The sequence below is a fragment of the Lepidochelys kempii genome, chromosome 27, assembly GCF_965140285.1.
Source record: "Lepidochelys kempii isolate rLepKem1 chromosome 27, rLepKem1.hap1, whole genome shotgun sequence".
Classification (NCBI taxonomy): domain Eukaryota; kingdom Metazoa; phylum Chordata; order Testudines; family Cheloniidae; genus Lepidochelys; species Lepidochelys kempii.
The window spans coordinates 8492681-8517943 of record NC_136406.1 but is presented as its reverse complement, the minus strand read 5'-3'; the positions used below and the strand labels follow the sequence as shown (position 1 = coordinate 8517943).

At 43.2% G+C, this 25263-nt stretch overlaps 1 protein-coding gene across 8 annotated transcripts in view; it reads right to left on the bottom strand.

The window, feature by feature from the left end:
• Positions 1 to 2506: 2506 nt before the first annotated feature.
• The window catches only part of TLK2 (tousled like kinase 2), a 54462-nt gene continuing 31705 nt past the window's right edge, over positions 2507 to 25263 (bottom strand). For 7 of the 8 annotated variants that reach the window (XM_073326026.2, XM_073326031.2, XM_073326023.2 and 4 more), the window contains 11 exons: positions 24524 to 24676; positions 18173 to 18239; positions 16717 to 16814; positions 16239 to 16320; positions 14673 to 14764; positions 13052 to 13141; positions 11857 to 12026; positions 10160 to 10298; positions 8015 to 8126; positions 6882 to 6989; positions 2507 to 5185 (listed from right to left, as the gene is read on the bottom strand). In XM_073326026.2, the coding sequence (XP_073182127.1) occupies positions 5012 to 5185; positions 6882 to 6989; positions 8015 to 8126; positions 10160 to 10298; positions 11857 to 12026; positions 13052 to 13141; positions 14673 to 14764; positions 16239 to 16320; positions 16717 to 16814; positions 18173 to 18239; positions 24524 to 24676 (1285 nt within the window). In that variant the 3' untranslated portion in view covers positions 2507 to 5011. The remainder of the gene's footprint in view (positions 5186 to 6881; positions 6990 to 8014; positions 8127 to 10159; positions 10299 to 11856; positions 12027 to 13051; positions 13142 to 14672; positions 14765 to 16238; positions 16321 to 16716; positions 16815 to 18172; positions 18240 to 24523; positions 24677 to 25263) is intronic. The other variant, XM_073326030.2, reaches the window with a different exon arrangement.

Genomic DNA, 25263 nt, shown 5'->3' with positions numbered 1-25263 from the left:
GGAACAGTTAGCATGGATTCACCAAGGGCAAGTAATGCCTGACTAATACTGGCTCTGTGGATGAGGGGAAAGCAGTGGTAGTGTTGTTCCTTGACTTTAGCAAAGTTTTTGACATGGTCTCCCACAGTGTTCTTGCCAGCAAGTTAAAGAAGTATGGGCTGGATGAACCGACTATAAGGTGGATAGAAAGTTGGCTAGATCGTTGGGCTCAACGGGTAGTGATCAATGGCTCCATGTCTAGTTGGCAGCTGGTATCAAGTGGAGTGCCCCAAGGGTCGGTCCTCGGGCCGGTTTTGTTCATCATCATCATAAGTGATCTGGAGGATGGTGTGGATTGCACCCTCAGCAAGTTTGCAGATGACACTGAACTGGGAGGAGAGGTAGATAAACTGGAGGGTAGGGATAGGATACAGAGGGACCTAGACAAATTAGAGGATTGGGCCAAAAGAAATCTGATGAGGTTCAACAAGGACAAGTGCAGAGTCCCGCACTTAGGACGGAAGCATCCCATGCACTGCTACAGACTAGGGACCGAATGGCTCGGCAGCAGTTCTGCAGAAGAGGACCTAGGGGTTACAGTGGACAAGAAGCTGGATATGAGTCAGTGTGTCCTTGTTGCCAAGAAGGCCAATGGCATTTTGGGATGTATAAGTAGGGGCATAGCGAGCAGATCGAGGGACGTGATCGTTCCCCTCTGTTCGACATTGGTGAGGCCTCATCTGGAGTACTGTGTCCAGTTTTGGGCCTCACACTACAAGAAGGATGTGGAAAAATTGGAAAACGTCCAGCAGAGGGCAACAAAAATGGTTAGGGGACTGGAACATGACTTATGAGGAGAGGCTGAGGGAACTGGGATTGTTTTGTCTGCGGAAGAGAAGAATGAGGGGGGATTTGATAGCTGCTTTCAACAAAGGGGGTTCCAAAGAGGATGGCTCTACACTGTTCTCAGTGGTAGCTGATGACAGAACAAGGAGTAATGGTCTCAAGTTGCAGTGGGGGAGGTCTAGGTTGGATATTAGGAAAACCTTTTTCACTAGGAGGGTGGTGAAACACTGGAATGCGTTACCTAGGGAGGTGGTGGAATCTCCTTCCTTAGATATTTTTAAGGTCAGGCTTGACAAAGCCCTGGCTGGGATGATTTAGTTGGGGATTGGTCCTGCTTTGAGCAGGGGGTTGGACTAGATGACCTCCTGAGGTCCCTTCCAACCCTGATATTCTATGATTCATGGGTCAGCTGTAGGTGCTGCCGTAATAAAAATAATGAGCAACAGCAAACATGAGGTCTCCTAGAGTGCATGTGAATATGCTCTTGTGCACCACACCCTGCACCCAGATCCTGCTGGAGTGTCATCTAAACAGGGACAGGGTTAGGACTTAACCTTCTGTAGCAGTGACTCTTATTACATGGCATGTGGGTCCTATTCAACTTATGAGACAAACCAATTAAGAGTCCGGACCCCTAAGTTAGTGAACACCCTCTTTGGTTTTAAGCATAATGCACGAGCCTGCTGTATAGATATATGGACTACACAAGTCCTACATGAATGGATCCAATATGGATACTGCCCCACTGTCAGAACTGCATTGCTGGCCCAATCAGCTTTGAAAATGTAGGTATGGGTCAGCAAACTGAAGACGTGGGGACTGCGTAAAATCGACTGACCTTACGTAACAGGAGCTGCTGTTCCGTGTGCAATGCTCAAATGGAAATCTACTTCAACTTCCAGTGAAGGGGAGACAGAATATAGGCTGGGTTCACTGCAGAATGAATGAGTTCTCGGCTGTATCACGTTCTCATCTGAAGAAATCTGCTTCTTTCTGGTAGACGAGTGGCACCAAGTCCTCATGAAGCAGAGCTGGGAAGGTGAGTTGATACCGTGGCAGCTCATCCAGATATGTGCTTAGACGACGTCTGTAGTTGCCTAGGTATTTTATTTGTTGGTTTTCCATTGTACTTTAAGGTGGACAAGCCCAGCACTTACTAATCCAAAAGGCAGAGTTCTTCAGGATCCTTATGAATGGGCTCTTACGCGCTCTCTGGTCGTCACTTGTTCCATGTCAAGCCACCACAACCCTTGTCCCTCCAAGCTACAAAGTAATTCTGACCCCATTTTTGGTGAGACTTTTCATCAGTGGACATAAGGTGTGTGTGTGGGTTCTGTCTGTCACACTGGCTTAGCAATGTAGCAGTTGCAGTTAGAAGTATAAAATGGTTTGGGAGAAGACAGGGTCTGACATTTTATCCTGGTGTTCCAGATCCCGAGGATCAGTTGCTGTGTAAGCTAGGAATGCCAATAAATAGGCAAATCTCACAAGTGCCTCAGTTTGGTATTGGCAACTATGGCTGGTTACTTCCCGCTGGTGTGAATGGAACCAACTGGCACTGAGAATATAATCCCTTCTCCCACCCCCCGTAATATATTAATACAACCCCTGTATGATGAGGGCAGAAAGAAGTCCAAGCTAGCACTGACCAACAGCAAGATCAAAAGAGTCAAGCAATTCGGTTTCTTAAAACTTATTTTAATATCCATGTCTCGTCTGCTGGGTAGAGCCAAAACAGTCCGGCCTGGTTTAAGTTACAAATTCTTCAGACACTTTTTTTTTTTCTTTTTAAGTAAATGAACACATGTGGCAATAAGGTCCTGTTACTTGAAGTGAAACCCATATTAACAACAAAAAGTGTGGCAGCTAGAATTCTACCAGGGTTCTTTACTGGATACAGCAAGTAGCACCAGAAAAGGCTAACACTGCCCTGTTCAGGTGTCACACAGCAGGAATAAATGCATCCGACACAAAACTAATCACACCCACAGAGATAGAACACACTCTATGTCCAAGAAACAACCAGACTGGGATACAAAGAACCCTTTTAGAATTCTCCCCTCTACGGATGGAGGCCAAATAACCAACTTCAGCAGACAGGATGAGATGTCAGATCTGACTTCCCTGATGGAGGCTGAACATGATGTCAAAGTGCTGCTAACTAAATAGCTTGTTTCTAAGAGAACAGCAGGAATGGAAAGGGCTAAGACTGTGGCTGAGGATTCAAAGATGTAGTTTTATTTAAAAACAAGAGTTTCAACACCACCCTAATGCAGCTGCAGATGAATGCATCAGACTGAAGCCCAAGAGTCATTAAAAAAAGAAAAGAAAATCAAAGCTGTAGCAGAATTCTGTACTTCCCCAGACTGTCAGTGTAATTTCAACAGACTACTTCGCATTTCAACCAACTACTCCTTGGCTGCTGAATGGGCTAACCCGGCCATTTTTGCAGGATGGCTTACAGTAAGGCAAACAAGTGGCAGTTCTCGCAAAAGCCACACTCTGGAGAACACAGATAGCTACGAGAACTCCATTCAGGCACCGAACGCCAAAGAGAACAAACGCACTATGATAGTGTGAGAAGGAATCCAGAAAGCGCTGTGCAGAGAGAGAGGGAGAGAACAATCCACAACAAACAAGGGAAGTTTTGTGCATGAGTAAGGTTACACCACACACACTTTTTACAACACCCTAAAGTTGTGGTAACACACTGCTCAGTTTCCCCCCTCCCAATACAGATCTTTTTATTGGATGCTGCATTTTTAAATATTTCTGGCTAAAAACCTCTTGCCACACATGTAAGGAACATTCCAACCTGGCTGCCACATGTCCAAGCGCTGTACTTTTTTGATTTTCAGTCTTCCTTTGGGGGAAAAAGGGGCAGGATGGGGACAACAGGCTCCCATTCCACAGCTGGACACCTCTGCCCCAATTTGGAGGTCACCTCAAACAGATTACAAAAATAATCGGGAAGCCTGTTCATTTTTAGAACATGCCTCCCCTGGGTTTTTCATCTGTTTGAGGCATCGACAGAGTTAAAAATCAGTGAGTTTAAAAGAAAAATGGTAAGCAAGGGAGAAAGCGGTTTCCATAGTAAATCACCTAACTGAGGAGAGCTTATGAGTCTTCAACTTTAGGTTTTAATAAGTTTAACAACAAAATGTACAATACTGTGTGAGCCCACGTCAGAGGGACTGAGCTTTCCTTCTGAACTCCCCTCCCATCTGTCTTGACTAGTCAACAGATACTGTACTCATAGGACTGGGGAGCATCACATGGACAGAACAATCTTTATTTTAAAAGCCCAGCACTTCAAATAAATTAAAAAGGGACAACCGTCAAGTGTGTGAGTGGTGAAGCAGCCGCAGGAAAACCCAACAAGGCTCCAAACGGCATGCTAATCTGATAGCAAGAGATTGACAGAGGCCTCTTCTCCCCGGCTTGTGTATTCTCTCTCGCCCCCCCTCGTAAGAAGGGGGAATCACAAGGAAGAAGCCGTGTCAAAGAAGTGGAAAGCTGCACCATCAGTGGAGTTAACATTGCCACGTACCTGCTAATACGGGTTTCACTTTATGACCAGAAAACTTTTCTTCAGAAAAAAAAAATTGTTACTTTTTCTTTAAAAAACTGAAATTAATCAGGGGTAAAACACTAACTCTAGTGCCATGAACAGGCAGGATCAACTTTTTTCCCCTCCAAAGGGCAAAGAGTCATACCATCCCCAGCTGAACCTTGGTGCTTCTAGCTTTTTCAGGAGATGTTACCTAAACTTTATGAAAAGAAAGAACAATGTTTAAATATCAACACTGGACTAGCCCAGTCTTTTTCCCCAAAGTCCACATTCTTCCTCTGAAGCACACAGTGCATCATGGATTCCCCAAGCCTGCGTGTTCAGAAGTTCACAGTACATGGAACCATATTTTTCCCCCTCGCTCAGAGCAGCCATCCTCTGTGGTCATTTACTGAATAAACCTCAAGTTCCTCCTATCCGCGTGGCTTTGCCTAAGATGCTGAAGGTTTCCTTGATGAGAATTGATGTTGTCATGCTCTATGGATGGAAAAAAAAGCAAGAGAAAAAAAGCACCTGGTACAGGTTTCTTGAGACCCTTGCGGATTCCTCTATTCCAAAGCTGTTTCTGAAAGTCTGTGTCGGTTTCTCAAGCAGTTTTTGGCCTATTAGTCTCTCTCAGTTTGAAGAGCTGTTATTGGATGATCCAGAGGTTGATGCAATTGCAGCTCCAGCTGGGCTGCTCGTGGATACAGATTTGCGGATGTGAGGCAGCAAGTATGGGTCACAGGCTAGCTGCTGAACATCTATCCGGTCCTCCTTTCGGTAGGCCAGGCACCGTCTGATAAATGCCTGTGAACGCCCAAAAGGCAAACAAATGTTAGGAGACTAAAGGAGTTAGGGGGAGTTTTATTTATAAATACTTCTTGGTGAATTGTGCCAGACTAGTAACTATGGGAACTGACATTCTTTATTAAGTGACCACATGGACAGCGACAACTCCCGCCCCCAAAATTTTGTTTCATGCCTAGCTTTGGGGAGGGAGGAACCATCTGTGGGGGTGACAGGAATTCAGTGTGGATGATGCCAATTGACCGCTTGCTTTACTATGCAAGCCCTAGAGTCAGAATTAGACACAATTTCATCATCAGTTTGGTTGGATTCTGGAGAAGGTCTGAGGTTTCCCAGGAAGATGAAGGGTGCAGAGCTTTTGTGGGTGCAGGGTTCCTTTTTGAATAATTACTTGAGTGCTGCGGGGGTTTTGCTGTAGTGTGTGTTCATAATACAAAGCTGTAGATGGCCACTTTAAATTAAACTCAAATGATGCTTTACAGTGAGAAGTCCATCTCCCGGGTGGGTGACTTCAGCGCACACAGCACCAGGATGGTTCCTTGAGTGGGAGGAAGCAAGCCTGCCTCCCACCGAAACAAGAAGTAATGGACTCAAGTTGCAGTGGGGGAGGGTTTAGGTTGGATATTAGGAAAAACTTTTTCACTAGGAGCGTGGTGAAGCACTGGAATGCGTTACCCTAGGGAGGTGGTGGAATCTCCTTCCTTTGAGGTTTTTAAGGTCAGGCTTGACGAAGTCCTGGCTGGGATGATTTAGTTTGGGATTGGTCCTGCTCTGAGCAGTAGGTTGGACTAGATGACCTCCTGAGGTCCCTTCCAACCCTGATATTCTATGATTCTATGAAACCCGAACAGTTCAGAATACACACCCACGCAGAGTCCCACTTTGAACTGAGGTCTCCCATCTCCCAGTACAACATGCTAGGAGTGACCTATTTGTGTAACAAGCTTGTTCTTTTCTCTCGATATTAGCCAAGTTTCAGTCATTCCTTGGTGAATGCACATTAAAGAATTAAACAAACAGGATAATTGCTCAGTGGTGATGAGGGAAGCACAAGACTCTCTGCTGGGTACCTCTCCCTGCTACCACATTCCAAACCAGAGATCATTCCATGTGTTGACAGTGACATCAGTGTGATCACTGACGGCCGTTGTTAAATTGCAACCTGCTGACCAGTGCACCATGGACAATTTAGGCACACTGTATCCTGCGCATGTGCAAATCTCTCACAAGCCAGGAGTCCGCTCTGACAGGGACAGACAAGTCTGTCATTTGTAAGTCTCTCTTATCCAAAAGGATCCTGAACCACTGAACAAGTTATGCAGCAATGAAATTCAGACATCCCTGGGGTAAGAGGGCTGCTACCAGGCAGACAACAGCTGCACAGTGCAGAGAATAAGGGGAATTTGGGCCAACGACACCGAGCAAATCACTCCAAAAAAATGCCTAAGGGTGTTCAGTGTCTATGGGCGAGACCTGAGATTATAAAACGACAGCAAGCTGCAAACTCGATTCATTATGGAGAGCTGACTGGCTCTTGTGGATCCAGGGAAGGCACTTTATTTCAGAGTAGAGGCTCAGACCATTGTGAGATTCATGGATTAACTACTGTGTTAGCTAACCACAATGAGTTTTTTAAAAACCCCAGGCCATTCAGTGTGTCGGGTAGTGACACACACCTGCTGCAGAGAGATTTTACCTTTGCTTCTGGTGTGACTACTGGCTTTGGAGGGAACTGCACCTCAGTAGCTTTAAGGATTGTGTTCTCCTGCAGAATGTCTTGTTGTGACTGGTTGTGGCCAAACGGCTACGAAACAAGAGGGACAATTGTTAAGTTGACAGCGTGTCTTCTGAAGCCTAAAACAATGCTACTGTTTGTGGTGGGAAGTGATCTAATTCAGTATCTTTCTAGGGAAGCCGCTGAGGAGTGCCATGAAGGTACTGCAGGTCCCCTGTCTGTTTGGCTTAGCAGACTGCTCTGTCACAGTTGTTTTAAATTCAAAGGGGCTGAGTTGTGACTGTCTCCAGAGTGTGTCCCCAGTTCAGAAAATGGAGGAAACTCCATGTGCTCATAGATCTGCAGTTTCAGCCTTGATGCAAGAGGGCCATCTCCCAACAAAATTGTCAAGAGTTCCTCCAGCTTTGCCAGTGCTGCACTTGGCCTGTTGTGTCTGTGTGACTTAAGGTAGCGGCTCTCAAACTTTCCAGACTACTATACCCCTTTCAGGAGTCTGGTTTGTCTCATGTACCCCCAAGTTTCACTTCACATAAATCCACTTGCTGACAAAAAGAGACATAAAAAAGAGTATCACAGCACACTATTACTGAAAAACTGCTTACATTCTCATTTTTCCATATAATTATAAAGTAAATTGGAATATAAATATTGTACTTACATTTCAGTGTGTAATATATAGAGCAGTATAAACAAGTCATTGTATGAAATTTTAGTTTGTACTGATTTCGCTAGTGCTTTTATATAGCCTGTTGTAAAACTAGGCAAATATCTAGAGGAGTTGATGCACCTCCTGGAAGACTTCTGCATACCCCCGGGGTAGGCGTTCCCCTGGTTGAGAACCACTGACTTAAAACACGGTACAAAAGCGGCACGTCCATCAAACTTTGCATGTGGAATGTTCAGTTACCAAAAGCTTATCAAAGCCAATGGAATAACAGGAAGTGTTCTCGTTAGTTAGGTTTTTCTGGACTACCTTAAAAAACATTCAGGCTCTTTATCATTAGCACAATTATTTTCTATCCCCAGTCTTCCAACTCTTCCCCTCCAAAGACATCATAAACCTCTGCATGAGGCAGTTTAGCTTCCTTCCTCACCTTTCTGCCATAAAGACACTGGTAGAAGATGACACCCACTGACCAGACGTCAACTTTATTTGAAATCTTTGGAGGTTCTTTTCCAACCACAAAACACTCAGGTGGCAAATACCTGATTGGAAGGAAGGGACAAAGGGTCATCAATAGCACATCCAGATTTATTCAGTCACTTTGTTGCAATGGGAGAGGCAGGATTGCCCAGTGGTTAGGGCACTAGCCTGGAACTCAGGAGATTGGAGTTCAGTTCCCCACTCTGCCACAGAATTCCTGTGTGACTTTGGGAAGGTCACTTAAAGGCTTTCAATAGGGACCCTATTGACAAAGGTCTTGTAAGTGGACTTCTTGGATTTCAACACCTTCCCTTTTATCTCAGGCTTTTCTCCACCACTACAGACAACATCCTGGCCTCACAAACTCCTGGCATAGCTGGCAAGGAAAGAGTTTAGTGACAGCCTGGATAGCTTGTCCAGAGAAGGGAAGTTTGCACCAGTGGAACACACTGATGTAGCCATGCCAGCACAACCCTCTAATGCAGGCACACAGTGTGAACTCTGCTGTATACCAGCAGGGTGCACCCGCAGCGGGGCTTGCACCAGTGCAGCTAACATACACCCCAGTATAGAAGGGTCCTAAGAATGAATTCCTGATTCACTGACAAGTGAACCCTGAGGCTGCACCTGAACCTGCTGCATAGTGTGCTCCCATCTGAACCACTGCAACTGCCTGAGAGTTCAGTGATTTGAAACAGTTAGAAACATGTGAACAGAACTGGCTGGCCACAGGCAGGGAGACTGGCAGCTTCCCCTGCACAGGTTTGCCAATGCACCTATCCACTTGATTACCTCTACAGAACTGGCTGCCAATCATGCCCTACGGTATGATGCACAAAGCACGCCCACTGGGGACCAGGCTAATCACAGACAGACCAAGCTAATCACTTTTCACTTGTGACCTGCTTCTTTACCCCACAGCCATTTTGGTTTCAAGAGGAAGGCCGGCTCTTTGTCATGTGGTGGGATTTTACCCCTCAGCTATGCGTTTGTGCACATTAAGTCCACAAATTCCCAGCATAAGGATGGAGAAAATCCATAAATACCCCAAATCATCATCATATTGTCCATCCTTTGTGCAAAGTCTCTGTTGCAGTGAATGCTTCCCCCCCACCAGAGCAGAGTTTAACTCCAGTCACACATGCTGAGAAAACAAAGGTTTCTTTCCCCCATTCATTTAGAATCTAGTATTTATTGTCCTTTTAACAATAATTTCACAATGGAAACATCCAGCCAAAATACACATTTCTGAAAGTGCAATCTTAGATGCTGTGTCCTTGTTAGAGACTCAGCTTGGAGTGAATTTGAGGAGAACAAACCCATAGAACACATGAGATTATAACAGATGCCTGCAAAAAATTATGGTGACATGAACAATGTTTATGCTAACCACTGTGAATAGTGACATTGTAAATGCAACTTCTTTGGACTCAGCGGCTTTTACTGTAGGTCCAAACCTCTGAGTCAGGACTGATGCAATACCACAAGGTGGTGCTAGGGCCATTGTACTGCTGGAGATACGGTCTTTCATGTGAAATTTGAAACTGGAGTCCTGGGCACGCCTAGCACTGAAAGCACTATTGCACTTTTTATCAAGGTCAGACTGTTACCGCTAGGATGGTGATTAAATTCCAACTGGAAAATTCTTCCTGCCTTCCTAAGTCTACCTTCATTTTCAAGCGGGTATGGGATTCTTCACTTCCTACCCTAAATTACATGGTAATACATGCTATTAAACAGCTGCCAAGTTCCACCCCAGAGTTGGTTGCATTTCAGCAGTAGTTGTACATGCAGTTTATAGTTGTCCTGTCAGGCCCTTTGAATAAGAGGTGCTATCTAAAGATATAAATACTAACCCATTGAAGATGAAAAGGCCGGCAGCCTAGAAACACTGTGTGCAACTAGTTTGAGAGCATCCTTAAGGATCTCAAAGTGCTTTACAGAGCTACACTGTAGTACAATGGACACCACACACAGACTGACAACAAGGAAAGTGAATTCAAAGTAAACTCCAAGTCTGGAGCATCAGGATTTTAATGGTTATTTGCAAGTTTTCTAGAACCCTCAGTTGGTATCAGCCACATAGAATACTTACCAATAAGTACCGGCCCCCTGCGATGTCAGCTCCATGCCATCAACGGAGTTGTAGCTGTCGTCATCCATGATCTTGGAAAGCCCAAAATCTGTGATCTTTATCTCTCCACATGCTGTACCATTGACTAGAAGAATGTTACCTAAAAGAAGGGAAAATAGCTTTTGAGAGACATATCTATTATGGAAAGAGGAGAGGGAAAAGCAGCACCAGAACTGCAGTGGAGTGCACGGGGTATTAAATTATGGACACATTGTACAAAGGCACCATGACCTGCAAAATGCAGCCAGCTAAAGCAGCCTTTAGGCTGGAGAAGATGTTTGAGGACTCAGTGAAGTCCTCCTGAGAGGAGCCCTGGCACCTAGAACACACCAAGTCCTGCACCTATGCTCCCCATCCTCAAATGGGTCTCTGACCTCCCACCTGCCTCCCCATTTTTGGCTTTAGACCCTGGCTTTCCAATGCAATTAGTTTCTCCTTAGTGGTTCCTGGCTTGAGGGAGAGGTCAAAACAATAAGGGAGACTGGTTGAGTTGGGAGGGTAGGTCAGGGAAAGGAGAGTGGATGACAGACATATACACAGCTGTGACTCATTCCATCCAGAAGTCCTAATTTGCCCTGGCTTCTTAGCAGCCAGAAATTCTCTCCTCTATGACATAGTGCCCCCTAGCGATTTGCAGAACCATGGAAAAATAGCCAATTCTTAGGCCAGATCCATTTAAGAATCAGCTATTGCTACGGATTAAATGAAACAGCAGCACATAACTTTCCATCAGATTAAGCTGTAAAATCTGCTTCAAAGCTATTAACTTTTGAAGAAGCAGAATTACACAGTGTCTGTAGATCAGCTGGGAGAGCCCTGCAGCATGTTCAACCAGACACCAGTAAACAGTGGTTTGGGAAGCGTAAGAACAGAAACAGGGCAACAAAATATAAATTGGTGCAATTGCACCATCTACTGAATCAGTACAAGAAACCACACCGATCTAGGATATACAATGCCAGTGAACTCTCGCCAGTAGAGAAAACTTTTATTGGGGTAAAAAATAGGTGTTACCAGCATATCCAACCCCAAACAGATAAGGCAAGCAAGGAAGCTCTGCTCTCTCAGCTGCATGGTCTATCAGATGGGAACTGTCTGACGACATTTGGGGAGGACACTTCTGATTTGCTGGGCATCGGTGAGTCTGGAAGGTCAGACTTCCAAGAACACCATCTAACCTCTATGTATTGCTATGAGGACCCATAAAAGTAACAAGTTTTGAGCAAGTTTTTCCTAGTTTTTGGTGCCATTTACTGAGCATCACAAAGGAAAGAACAAGAGTGAGGAATGTGCCGGCCATTATTGGGCATCTATATGAAGGAAGATGAGGCACAGGAAAGCAAAGGACAACCAGGTCACAGAAACCAAGTCCTGACACATGATGGCACAAGGGCTTGTCCAGAACAGGAAGGCTCCTTTCTGGAATTTTACTCCCTCTTAATGCTGCAACTCCAGGAGCCAATACCCATTTACAGAGCAAAACCAAGCATTTCAGTCCCTTCTATGCTGCAAGGTAAGCACCCAGGTTTTGGAATGGGTACCAATAGACCTGGTCCTATCCCTGGCTTTGGCCAATTGGAACTGTTCCTTAGTGGTCTGGAGAGGTTGCTAACAAGAGGTAAGAGGGTAAACACATGCCATTCTGCTTCATAACATACCTGGTTTAAGGTCATAGTGTATGATGGGCGGTTTGATTTCATTTAAGTATTTTAAAGCATTCACAATCTGCATGATAATGGATCGTGCCTCTTTTTCGGACATTAACTTGTGCTGTTTCAGGTAGAAGTCCAGATCATTTCCCTCACAGTATTCTAACACTGTACAAAATCTGAAGGCAAGAGAACAAACACCAAAATTAAGTTCCCTGAGAGAAACGGTAATATTTTGTATTTACTCTTCCGTGTAAATCTCCTCAACTAGGTCATTCCCCATCAAACTTGTACATATTTAGATGCCTCCATCACAGACATACAGGAAACAGGTTTGGATCTACGTACAGCCAAATCTGAAATCTACTTTTATCAGAGCAAAACTGATTTTCTAGGCAAAGCAACATGAATGCATTAAAAATAGCTAGTCTTCTTGTACATGTGTTTTCATTATGGACATCACCTGTAGCCCCTCACTTGGGCATAGGTTTGTGCTAGAACTAAGATCTACTGAATAATGGGTGTAAGAACACAGGAACAAATGCCATAACAGATCAGACTAATGGTGTGTCTAGGCTACAGGATGCAGCACTAAACCTTCAGAGAAGGTGTAATAAACCCCATAATTTAGACAACTACATAACCGTCTGCCCATAGGGCCACACAAGCCCTAACTGATAGGCCTCAACATGGTCAGTTAGCACGTGACAAACTGGGGCGTAGATCTACTGCGTTCCCTGCTGCAGCGCACTAGAAGTTCGTTAATGTCTTTTGCATACTACTGTTTCAGAGAGCAGTTAGCAAAGTGCACCAAGAAACTTATGTGCAGCACCAGGGTCCACATGGACAATTTGAGCACAGCAGGCTGGAGTGCTGCAGCTTTGCACCCAAGCTTGCCATGCACTGTGTAGCCATACAGACACACCCTTCATGGCTGCCTTATTCTGTGAAGCATGAGGGTCCCTTATACATTTTTATCCCCTATTATGCAATTGTGGGTGTTCATTATCCATATAAATGGATAATCCTTTTCTGACTTCTAAGCTAATGTCCAAATGATACTCAGTGGTGACAACAGCCACTGTGTAAAGTACTGATCCACCCTGACTGCAGGATCATGAAGCTTTGCTGGAAGGCTTTTGACCAAACGCTTTGTGGGGAACTTGGCAAATACAGTGCAAAGATACATCAACACATCACTTACGAGTCAGTATCCAGCGAGAAGTAGTCATAGAGTTTAACTATTCGAGGATGATCCAGTTCTTTGTGAATTCTGTACTCTCTACATGCATGTCTGAAAGGCAAGACTCTGGGCATTAGCAACAGAGATTTTACTTTGGGTTCTACATTAAGCGATTTAGATATAATGATCTTGGCACAGCTCTCAGTATTCCACATTCAAATGGACGCTTATTCATACAATTCAGAAAGTATTAAACATCCTAGGAAACCAGGGTGTACAGTTGCTTGAAAGCACACTCCCCACGTGTGTCTCTGGGGAGATGGGAATGAGTTTAGGACTTTTGTTCTCAGCATGGGTGAGGCCAAGTCATTAGAGAGAGACATCCCCTTATTAAGGGGAAAGAAAACTTACAGCACCACTGTTGGTCCAGACCCTAACAATGCACTTATTTTGCAAGCATCCACTCAATTTTCTTGCTCATTTCAGACATTTGAGGTGATACTAACAAGGTGGGAGGAAGTGGCTTCACTTTTGCAGCAAACAGTGAGGAAGGAGAGGAGAATTCATAGTTTCACAGATCCTAAGGCCAGAAGGGATCACTGTGATCATCTAGTCTGACCTCCTGTATAACAGATCAAAAAACTTTCCCAACATAATTCCTAGAGCAAATCTTTGAGAAAAATATCCAGTATTGGTTTAAAAACGGTCAGCGAGTAAGAAACCACCACCTCCCTTTGTAAATTTTTCCAATGGTTAATTATTCTCACTTTTAAAAATTTACACCTTATTTCCAGCCTGAATGTGTCTAGCTTCAACTTCCAGCTATTGGATCATGTTATACTTTCCTCTGCTAGACTGAAGAGTCCATTATTAAATATTTGTTCCTTAGGTAGATACTTACAGACTAATCAAGTCACCCCTTAACCTTCTCTTTGTTAAGCTAAACAACATTGGGCTCCTTATGTCTATCACTATAAAGGGATGTTTTCTAATCTTTTAATCATTCTCGTGGCTCTTTTCTGAACCCTCTCCAATTTATCAACATCCTTCTGGAATTATGGACACCAGACCTGGACAGAGTTTTCTGAAGTGGCTGCCCAGTGCCAAATATAGAAGTATAACCACCTCTCTACTCCTACTTAAGATTCCCGTTTGTGCATCCCACAATCGTATTAGTGCTTTTGGCCCCAGCATCACATTGGGAGCTCATGGTCAGTTGATTATCCACCAGCATCCCCAAATCTTTTTCAGAATCACTGCTTCCCAGGATAGAGTCCCCCATCCTGAAAGTATGGCCTACATTCTTTGTTCCTAGATGTACACCTTTACATTTAGCTGCATTAAAATACATATTCTAGTCAAGGAGGACTGGTGGCACCTTAGAGACTAACGAATTTACTTGAGCATAAGCTTTCATGAGCTGCATGAGCTCATGAAAGCTTATGCTCAAGTAAATTCGTTAGTCTCTAAGGTGCCATAAGTCCTCATTTTCTTTGCGGATATGGACTAACATGGCTGCTACTCTGAAACATATTCTAGTCAGTATCAATAGATAGGAACCAATTCTCAGGCCAAAAAAGGGGGAAAAAACAGCAATGCATTGTTCTGCTATCTGGTATTTTGGCTTTACAGCACCACTTACTTGTGATAATTCTCTTTCTTCTCATCTCTCCAGTTTTTATTTAACTGGTGAATTTTCACAGCTACGTATCTCTGTTCTGTTAAATCAAATGCCTACAAAGAAAGTATCAGTAGAGTTGAAATTTCAAATTAATACTGCAAATGTGAACAAGAGATTCCATACTAGTGTCCCAAAGCAAAGAAGAGATGGCAATATGCTGTAGATCGTGTCACTAATGCTATCAACTACTCTGAATACAACTTAAGAGTCTGTCCTTTAATTTACCTGCCAATAAGGGAGTCAATTAGTGTAAGACAATTGGTGATTTTGGAACACTAGTCCGTCCACTAGGATCTAGACTGAGTGCACTAATCATTTCACACAAGCAAAACAGCCATGAGATAGTAACAACCTATATTTGATTTGAACTGGCAAGGAAGACTCTCTGCCATGACACCTTGAGCCACCAAAGTCACTTGTACGTAATTTTAAAAAATGCATAGGACATATATTAGTTTAATACACATTGCTAGATGTTACATCTCCACGTAGAAGAAGTTTCAACCTATTTGTGGTTGGAGAGCCAAATTGTTCAGCTACATAGCTCATGCTGAAATTTTTCACCCCTCTGGATCTTAAAGTGCAACCCAGCACACACAAATGTTGGAATTGTGCTGCTGGATCCATGCAGTGTTCCGTCTAATCCAGGATCCTGTCTTTGACAGTGGTTAGCACCAGACACTTTGGAGTACAGTGTAAGACATCCCATTGTATGCAGGTGTGGGATAATCGTGTCCCAACCCAATCTTGTTCTAACCCCTAATGTTAGAGATTACCCTAAATCCTGAAACATGAGGTTCAATATCCCTTTTCAAACTTAATATGATGGCTCTAGATAGTCTATTTATCCATATAAGTGTCCAATACTTGAATGTATACAGTTATATTTTAATCAATTTGATTCTTATATTAGTCTATGAACTACAGAGCACATATGGGTTGCTTGGGGAAACAGATGCTTTCAATTTATTTAAAATTAATCTCTTAATCTCTCCAATTAGCAGCATGGCCTAGTCTAAACATCATAGGTCTTGATCTTACAAAACAACATCATGTAAATAATCCTTATCCATGTGGCTAAGGATTGTTTGTTCAGCACGTCAATGGCGGGATACAAAACACTTCCAGGGATATATGGCACAGCCTTCATTTGTTAAGCCTAGGACGTTATTTTCATTTCATTTGCTTTAAATCTGACACGTTATTGTAATGTAGCCATTTCAAATCTACCTTTTTAAAGCAGATTTCTAACACCTGTTTAAGTCTCAAGAGGTATTTCATGTCATTGTCCTGGTCATACCAGTGTGACATTCTCCAACAAATGCATGTTTCAATAAAATCTTGCGGAGAACAGAAACTAAATATCAGGTCTGCTGTCTAAATCAAAGCCAGATGCGACATGTATTTCTACATTCCTTCCCCCACAACCACATACACTCTCCATTTGAGAGAACAAATGTCAGATTTTGCTTACTATTTCTGTGCAGACTCAAAATACAATATAACAGACTAATTCTTCCAACTTACCTTATATACCTCACTGAAGCCTCCTCTACCCAAAAGATGCAGCAAAAGGTATCTGTCATTTAGCGTTGGATGGTCTTTAAATCTGGAGAGGACAATTTAACATTGACAATGGTAATGCCACCTACTAATAAGAAATCACAGCTATTACACAGCTCAGAGAGGACACTTCAAATTAAGACTCAAAAAGGTGGTTAAGTTATATATGTCCAATTTTCAAATGATTGGATAGTCATTTACCACTGACACTGCAAAAGCTTCCCAAGTCATTTGTAAAGTACTAAATCCTACATATTTGACACACAAATGCTTTTAAGTCAGCACAGCACTGCATATCTCAGTGGGTGGCAGGATATTAAAAGTAGAATTAAGCATGGTGCATTCCCATTACCAGACAAATGTATCCTAAGAGAATTTAGCTTTCCTTGAGAAGTTACCATTTGATGCCTATTCTCTCCCCCACATGCCTCCCAGTGCTTACTGTGAATTATCTTCATTGTGTATCCTTTTCAATTCCCTGATATGTAGATTTCTAACCCTCTCTAGTCGTTCCAACTCTGCCTGGATCTCTGCTTCTTCCTGTATGAAAAAAGATGACAAAGTTCAAGACATTATTGGGTAGCTAGTTTCATCTGATTTATGGACACAATAACTGGAATTTAATAGTACATAACTGGTTTGGTAAAATGAAAACAATGATTACAGTCAACTTCAAGATAGCAAGTGTGGGGGGGGGAGGGAGGGAGGGAGGAGAATTATTGGGATGTTTTGCTTGTGACTATGCATTGGAACTACAGGTGGGAGTTGATAAAAGTTCTTCACTTTTCCCCCAGCCAACATGTGAATTATGTTTTCCTCAGTTCCAGCAGTTAGGAACACACTGATTAAATGATACACTTTAGGTGCAAACAAAAAGGGTATCCTAGAATTGTATAGGAAGATTGAACAGCAGGTAATTCTGAAATGTTGAAGTGTGTCATGTGGAGTCTAACAAGTATCACTGATGTTAAAAACAGCCAAGACTCTCCTAAAAGTTACACAGATTCTGGAACAGAGCTGTAGCGTTATATCTTAAGCAGCATCTTGATATCTTTTCAGATTTATAAAAAGCCCAGTGGTTTCCAGAAAAGCCACAGAAAACTAAAATGTCTCCAGGAAGTGGGAGGATGTGGGCTACCCAGAGATTTGGCTTTCTGTGCTGCACGTAATTTTAACTTCACCCCCGAAAGGAAGGAAGATTCTAAGTAGTTGATTCTGCCCTTTTACACAGAAGGTTGAATCAGGATATATAAGCTTTTACTGACAGCATCCACCAGGTTTCAAATTATACATGGATTATCACATTAGACTCCACTCCTTTTCAACTTGTATTCTATTTTCACTGATTAAAAATGATCCAGTTCCCAAAAGTGGAGGAGGGTAAGCACAGCCTCAGACAATGAGACAATCCTAGAGCATTACTTCATTTTCTGTAAAGGTCAAGTTCTAAATGGATTCTTCTGTTCTGGGCTACATATTACACTGACAATAAGTGGACCTGTGATTCCTCCACTGGTAGTAAAAATGGAGGAAGCTACAGGATAAATATGACTTGAGCATTCTTACCTCCTGGAGTTTCCTCCACACCCTCACAGGGGGGCACGCCCCACACTTTGGGGACCTCAGGCCTAGAGGGAGGCAGCAATATATGTGCCCAGAGGCAGGAACACAGGCACCTGGGAACTTTTACCCTGAAAACGTAGGTGCTGAGTAAGTTTAGAAGCTTACAGGGTTCAGCAAGAGTTTTGTGCTTCGCAGTGGAGGCAAAACTGGGACTTAGGTGCCTGTCTCCTTTTTTGCATTCAGGCCAATAGCTCTTACACAAAGATAGCTACCACTACTGTTCATATGTAGCTGGCCCAGTGCTTCTTAGAGCTTTGCTGTAAAGAGTTCTTTACCTTTTTAAGATGACCTAGTCGGAGTTTGAAGATTTCCTCCTGTTCATGATATTCAGCTAATGTTAACCTGCATACATAAGAGAACAGTGTCACAGACATATCCCACACATTTGTAAGCACAGTATCTATTACAGTTTCAGGCAGCCAGGCTGGTCTAAACAGGACATAAGCTTCAATGCAGCCAATTTACCATGGCACTGGTAAGTAAAGTTCCATTCTAGTGCAATTCCTGTCCAGTGGATGGACTATTTTCAGTGTACCATGCCAAATACACACTTATTTAATAATCTGCTCACTTATAGGAAGGAGCATCGCATGCTGTATCCTTCAGCAACTGACAGACTGTTTGAAATTTGTATATCACATTCTTCCGTCTCTCTCATACTGAAGATAGTGCTCAAGTCTTGACATGCTGTAATAGAGCACTGCACATGTCTGAAGTCTATTTCATGGTACATATTTAATTTACTAAGGTTTACTCCTAACAAAGGAAACCAAGAGGAGATATTGTAAATATTGAACATTGCGTCAGAAACCTTCACTTTTTGAATGTTCTGATTTGTTTTATTTCTGAAATTTAACAGTGTTTAAAATAAATAAAAATGCAAAAGAAAACCTATTCAATCAGATCTCATTACAAATCTACAGAGAACTACCCTGGGATGCTATATTACATGAATTTCAATCTCTTCAGAATTTGTTCAGGATCCAACTGACTGTTGTGTAGAAAGCACACTACTACTTGCAGCTGTCAATGTTATACCCACAAGATTTATATGGGGAGGGAGGTGGACAGGAATACACAGCTTTAATTGTCTACTCCTCTTGTTCCCCCTGACAGAAGCCTCAACTCCCTCCCAACTTCTAGCCACCTCCTCAGCTCCACAATGTTATGCTTCTCACTTCCCTAACACTCAGTGTGGTACTGAGTTGCTAGAAGGCAGCTCCACTCTCTGAGCTTCATGCTGCTACACAGACATTTCTGTGCAGAACAGCTCTGGGATCTATGCCATATCCTGCCCATCTCTAGCTTCTTCTGTTCCTGTACACCTCCTGGCATGCAGGAGACAGCCTGACATAGCAGTGGGGCAGGCCAGGCAATTGCAGGAGGGTGTATAGCAGCCTAGAAGGACCTTATAAATCTCAACCTGCCCTCCTCCACAAACATTTCCTAAAACAATGGCTAGCCCTTAAAACATAAGAGCCAGGATTACTTAATTTCCCAATTAATATACCTGCTCCTTGAATGGGTGCCCCTTAGTGGTAGCTATAATTCAGCTACAGTTGAACAGTGAGTATAATTGGAATTTGCCTGCTTTACCATTGTACGAGAAAGCGTTTAGTCCAATATTCAGGATGCAGGTTCTCCTTGTAAATCCACTTTACTGCGAAAGATCACTACATTCCAAATTAACATACTGTACTAAAAAAATACAACCAATACCATTAATGTTTACAGAGGGACTCAGAACAAAAAGTTGTGTGGCATATTGGTAGTTCTTCCTTGGAGAACAGATTACAACACAAGCTCTCAAGAAACAAAATGACCTACATTTAAATCAGATCCAGTTAATCCAGATTGTTCTGTAATCTCAAATTTACTTTGCTTTAAAGAAGCCTTCCCAGACTGAACTTCCCAGACTTAACCAGCAAGCTTTGACAACTGGTTGCTATTGCAGGATTTGGGGTACCTGAACAATTGAATAAACCAAACGTGGGCTGTGTGTAAGAGACAGATAGACAGGATTAAACAGTGACAATCTACCCATTTCAGACAAGCGATAGAATGACTATCACTGGCCTAGTATTTCCAGAAATAGCTACATGCTAGCTTCTAGTATTTTAAAAAAGCCAAGGTGGCTGGAAAATAAACACTGTCCTATTTAATATAAACACACTTGAAATACACTACTTCCATTATAGCTGAGGGCTCTGTGACAGCCTGAGCTATGCTACTGAAAACACTGGACCACAAAACCCCCTACAAATTCAGCTTCCTGCCTTAAATTACAGTCTTGTCCATGTTTACATTATAGATGCTTATTTTCAGGAGGTGACTGAATTTCATAACTACTCTTGGGTAAATCATGGCTCAATGCTCCTATCACAGGAGCACCCTTCCTCCCTTTTAAGGCACCCTAAACAAGATGACATATCTGTGCTCAAAACCCTCAGACTGAGTTCTAAAGAGGGTAGGATTTTTAAAAGGACCCCAAAGGACTTAGCACCCAACTCCCACTGAATTTGAATGGCATTTACAATTCACTAGGCTGGCAATTTTTAAAACACTGCAAATGGCTATTTTTTAAGAGGAGGAATTTGGGAAACACTCAAAGATTATTACTGGCGATTGAAGGAAAACCCCATTTTTCCCCCATAGGTTCCAAAGCCAGAAGGGATCATTGAGACCATTTGGTCTGACCTCCTGTATCACACAGGCCAGAGAACCTTCCCAAAGTAATTCCTAGAGCAGATCTTTTAGAAAAAACATCCCATCACAATTTAAAAGTTGCCAGTGATCGAGAATCCACCATGACCCTTGAAATGGTTTGTAGGTAAAACCCCAGACTTTCAGCCTGCAGAACTGTCTACACTGTCAGCCAGAAATTGCATTTCTGGGGCAGCCCAAGGCAATACAATGAGGTTAATAAATCCTAGTTTTTGCAGTAAGTTATTTTTGTAAGGTATTTTGAAGTTGAAAAGCATGCGAAGGGAATTTTACAAGATTGACAAAGTTACTTTAAGAGGAGATGATGTGCACAACCCTCTTTCAAAACAATACTATTTCAAGGGTGGAGAAATTTAAATACAAATTAAAAGAATCACCTACAAGTAAACTGTTTGAGTTTGAAAGTATCAAAATATGACACACTTATGTGTAGGGCAAAAGTGCCCCCCCCAGCCTAAATACAACCGGGGTGCCTAAAATGCGGCTTGTGTAGCCTCCCAAATCCTCCACCTATCAGACTGCGGGGGAGCTTGGGGCTTTGCCCTCCAGCAGGATGGTGGGGGTAGGGGCTTCTGCCAAGCGGGGGGGGGGGGGGGGGGGCGAGGAGACGGACGGGGTGAGACAGGGTGTCTAGGAGTTGCAGCCCAGCACAAGGCACCTGATGGGGCTCAGGGCTTCAGCCCCACTCTTGCTGAAGCCCCAAACCCTGGCAGGTGCCTCCTGTGGGACTGAAGCCCCTAGCTCCACCACCCTGCCACTGGGCAGAGGCCCTGAGCCCTGGCAGGTGCACCCAGCTCTCGAACTTCTGAAGATTATCGCATGTAGCTTGGAGGGTCAGGAAGTTTGGCCACTGCTGACATATACCCATAATATACTTAGTTAGCAGGCAACTGCTTTTAAAAATCAAACACACATTCATACTATGTTGACGTACACTGACGAAACAAGAACATTCAAAATTCTGACTGCCCCACTCTAGCAAAGCTTATCAGAACAGTGGGGGAAGCCTGCGTATCTCTTACATATTGCAATGCTGAGACCTAAGGGGAAAGGTTAGTGGAATATCAACTTCAGCCCTGAACTGCCTGGGACTCCATACACTGCAGTGAAAGCTTCAATGTTGGTTAATATCAGGGATTGTTTCCATTAGAACCAAAGGCTACAACATAACGAATTAGTAAAAACTGAGCTTACCCTGATTATACCAATTGCTCCAGCTCATTTAGAAAGCAAAGTTTTCGTAGGCTAACAAACTCCACCCTGACCACATGCGCCTGGTGCCAGCCAACTTTACAAGATGTCTCCAGCAACTGTGCTAACCGCTAAAAAGCCACCCTAAACTCGAAGAATATCGGTGCTATTCATGAGGCATGACAAACAGCAGACCCATCTGGACATACATAACTTAACTACATTAAAGGCAGGTCTACACTACAGCAGGGATAGACACTTTGAGATCGATCCACCAGCGGTCGGTTTAGTGGGTCTAGTAAAGACCCGCCAAATCGACGGCAGAGCACTCTCCAGTTGACCCCTGTACTCTACCTCCAACAAGAAGAGTAAGGTAAGTCGACGGGAGATTTTTCTCCCGTCAACCCCCTGCGGTGTAGACCCCATGGTAACTCAACCTAAGGTATGTAGCTGGACTTGCGTAGCGTAAGTTGACTTACCGCAGTAGTGTAGACCTAGCCTAAGATTCTGCATCTGGCACAAAAACCACTTGATTAAAAGTCTTGCCCCTCCCAAACATCAGGCCTGGTCTTACTAGCCATACATTCTAAGTGGCAAATCTTCTAGAGGAAGTGGGAAAGAGCCATAAACATTCTCTTGTGCCCTCAAGTTTATAGTTGCAAGCTGTGAAAAGTCTTTATTCTTCCTAAGATTTTTTTTTTTTAAAAAAAATCACATATAGACATTCAGTCTGCACCTCCAGACCTCAGTGAGTGTGCTGATACATACTGGTGTTACCATAAAGGAGTATATAGCAACTGACATGTGTGACATAAGCCACAGTTAATGGTTTTGGATTCATCTTTGCTATGAAGCCCTCTATTTGCCTAAAGCACAGGTAACACGTTCCACTACAGTTCAACGAGACTCCACACATCAACCATGAAAGAGGAAGCACCATTCCCGTTAATGAGGAGACTTCTCTCCATGGCTCGTTTAGTTCTTTGACATCTTTATCATGAGTGCCAAAAGGCAGTGGCAGCTTTTGTTAGACGGGCACACTCTGAAATAGAGACTGAAAAGGGCCCTGGGCTCTCATCAGCTCCACTAAGTCATGCAATCCCCACAAAGCAATTTTAGCAAAATGAAATATAGAAAGCCATTCAAAATTATGATCCTGGTTTACTGTATTTATGGAAGATTACATGGGACTCGAGTGTGGAATGGACCTTTCTAGGAACCAAGGATAAGGACTGAATGAGTAAAGAGAGGAAAGGAATGAAAGGAGCACAAAATGAAAAAAACTCTGAAGGGAAGAGGGGAGATAGAAACATGGCAGGAATGAAGAGATGTCTGGGAGTAGTGGCAGGGAGAGGGAACAGATGGCTCGGAAGCTTGGGTTATAGGGGATGGAGCCTTTCACCATTAGGTCAGAAGTTTGTTTGCTGCCTTGGTTATTGGTAGCCAAGTGCTTCATGGAAGCCCCAGATAATCAACTGAACTGAGTGCTTGTCTACCCAAATGTTCAGACTGTGGCAGTCTGGGGTGTGAATCTACCCCACACTAGGCTGTCCACGTGGACCAACGGTCCAAACTGTCCATGTGGACCCTGCTGACATGCATTAACAGTTAATACACTTTAACTAGTTCTGTTTCAAGAAGGACCAGATCACAGCACACGAAGTAACTAACTGTGAATGCACGTAAGCAGGGTGCACATGGACAGTTAGCTTGTGGAGGGCTAGTGAATGGTGGCTTCACACCCCAGCTTGCCGCATACTATAGGTCGGTGTAGATAAGCCATTAGTCTACTTCCTAGTAGGTCGGTTTCCTTAACACACTTGGTAACTGATCACCTTGGTAGTGTCAGTAGAAGAGACAAGGAGGAAATGGGCTCGGAGACTGAACTCCACCCCTCGCATCCTCAGAGATAATCCTGGCTTGGAAGAAGGACCAACACCTACTGGGGAGGCAGCAAAGCTTGGACTCACCACTATCTGTGCTAAATTGTTCTGGAGAAAAATGGCTTTAGTCCCCAGCAGGGTCAAGACGGCATGTTTGAGAGCAATAAATTCACTGAAAATAACATATTGTGCACAAGAGAAAAGAGGAGAGAGCATGATCTTTTGCCTCCCCACCAGTGGAATTAGCTGATGTTGGCAAGTGCTTTGGAGACAGAAAGGACTGCTTTAAGTATTATATTATGTGGAGAATCTTTCCCCAATATATCTGCTTTATTTTGAAATCCTCCAAAGAAAGCCCAACAGGATAAATACTGCTAACCCATATACCATTTCTTTATTGGGAAGTGTGAAATGCACAGTTGTGGTGGAATCTAGAGAGATTATTTGATAAATCTGATGGGAAAATTTCAGCAGAGAACAAAAAATTTGCACCATTTATTCTCTCAAGTCTGAGGCTAGATACAGATGCAGCTGCAAGGCTTAAAAAAATACTGCTTGCACATGAAAAAAAAATTCTACTTTCCCAACTTACTATGAGCAACATTGATCCCTATTTCACTCCAATGGAAAATATTTAGGGCTGCAGCCACAAGTTCTGGAATGCTAGATTTATTCTACAATTTTTTTTTTTTTTTTTTACAAGGAATGTCTATGAGATAAACATTAAAGCTTAGAAGTGAATGCAGTATTCTATTTCCCAGAAGATAACTATATCCTATAAAAACACTGCTGCTCTGGAATGCCCCAATACAAAGCCATGTAACGTACGTTTCATTTTCTGCTCCATTGGTCTTGTTCTTGCGCTGTTTCTGCTCGTTGCTTGCGGGAGGGGTCTGTCCCATGGCAGGTGGCTTCCGTTTTGCTAACATCTTTCGTTGTCTTTCTATCTCCTCCCGCTGGGAATTTATCCTCTCCTGTTGCCTTGGGGAGAGGGAGTGGGGTGGGGAGAGAAAGGGGCAGAGAGACTATAAAAATACAAGTAATGGAAACAGATGACTAATTACATGTACATAGCTGTTGTTAGTATCCCCCCCCAGATTAGCAAAATGATTTTCAAAATCACTTCTCCTAGGATGAGTAAATCAAGTGTTTTAACACAAGGTATGGAAAGACATGCCAACTGTGGGAGGGAGGTGTCAAATCCTTCAACTTGATAAAGGTTAGTCAATTTATAGAGCGAGGGAGTCTTCATTTGCTGAAATATGAGAAACCCTCCAACGGATTAAATCCTGCGCCCAAATCATAAGCATGCAAGTGATGATCTCTCTACTTGTGATCATCTTAAAGAAAACCCAGGAATGAACCATGATTTATAGTTAGCCATGACAGGAGGTTGGCTTTGTCAGCTACCCCACTCACTTTTCATAGGTCCCTAAAAGGATCTATTCTAGATCACTGCCTTCCCTGCAAAGTGAGCCCTCTACTGCACAGTTATGGTCAAATGATCCCCAGCTTTTAAAGGCAACTTCTTAAAGCAATGCAAACCTTTTTCAGTTCCACCAATAATG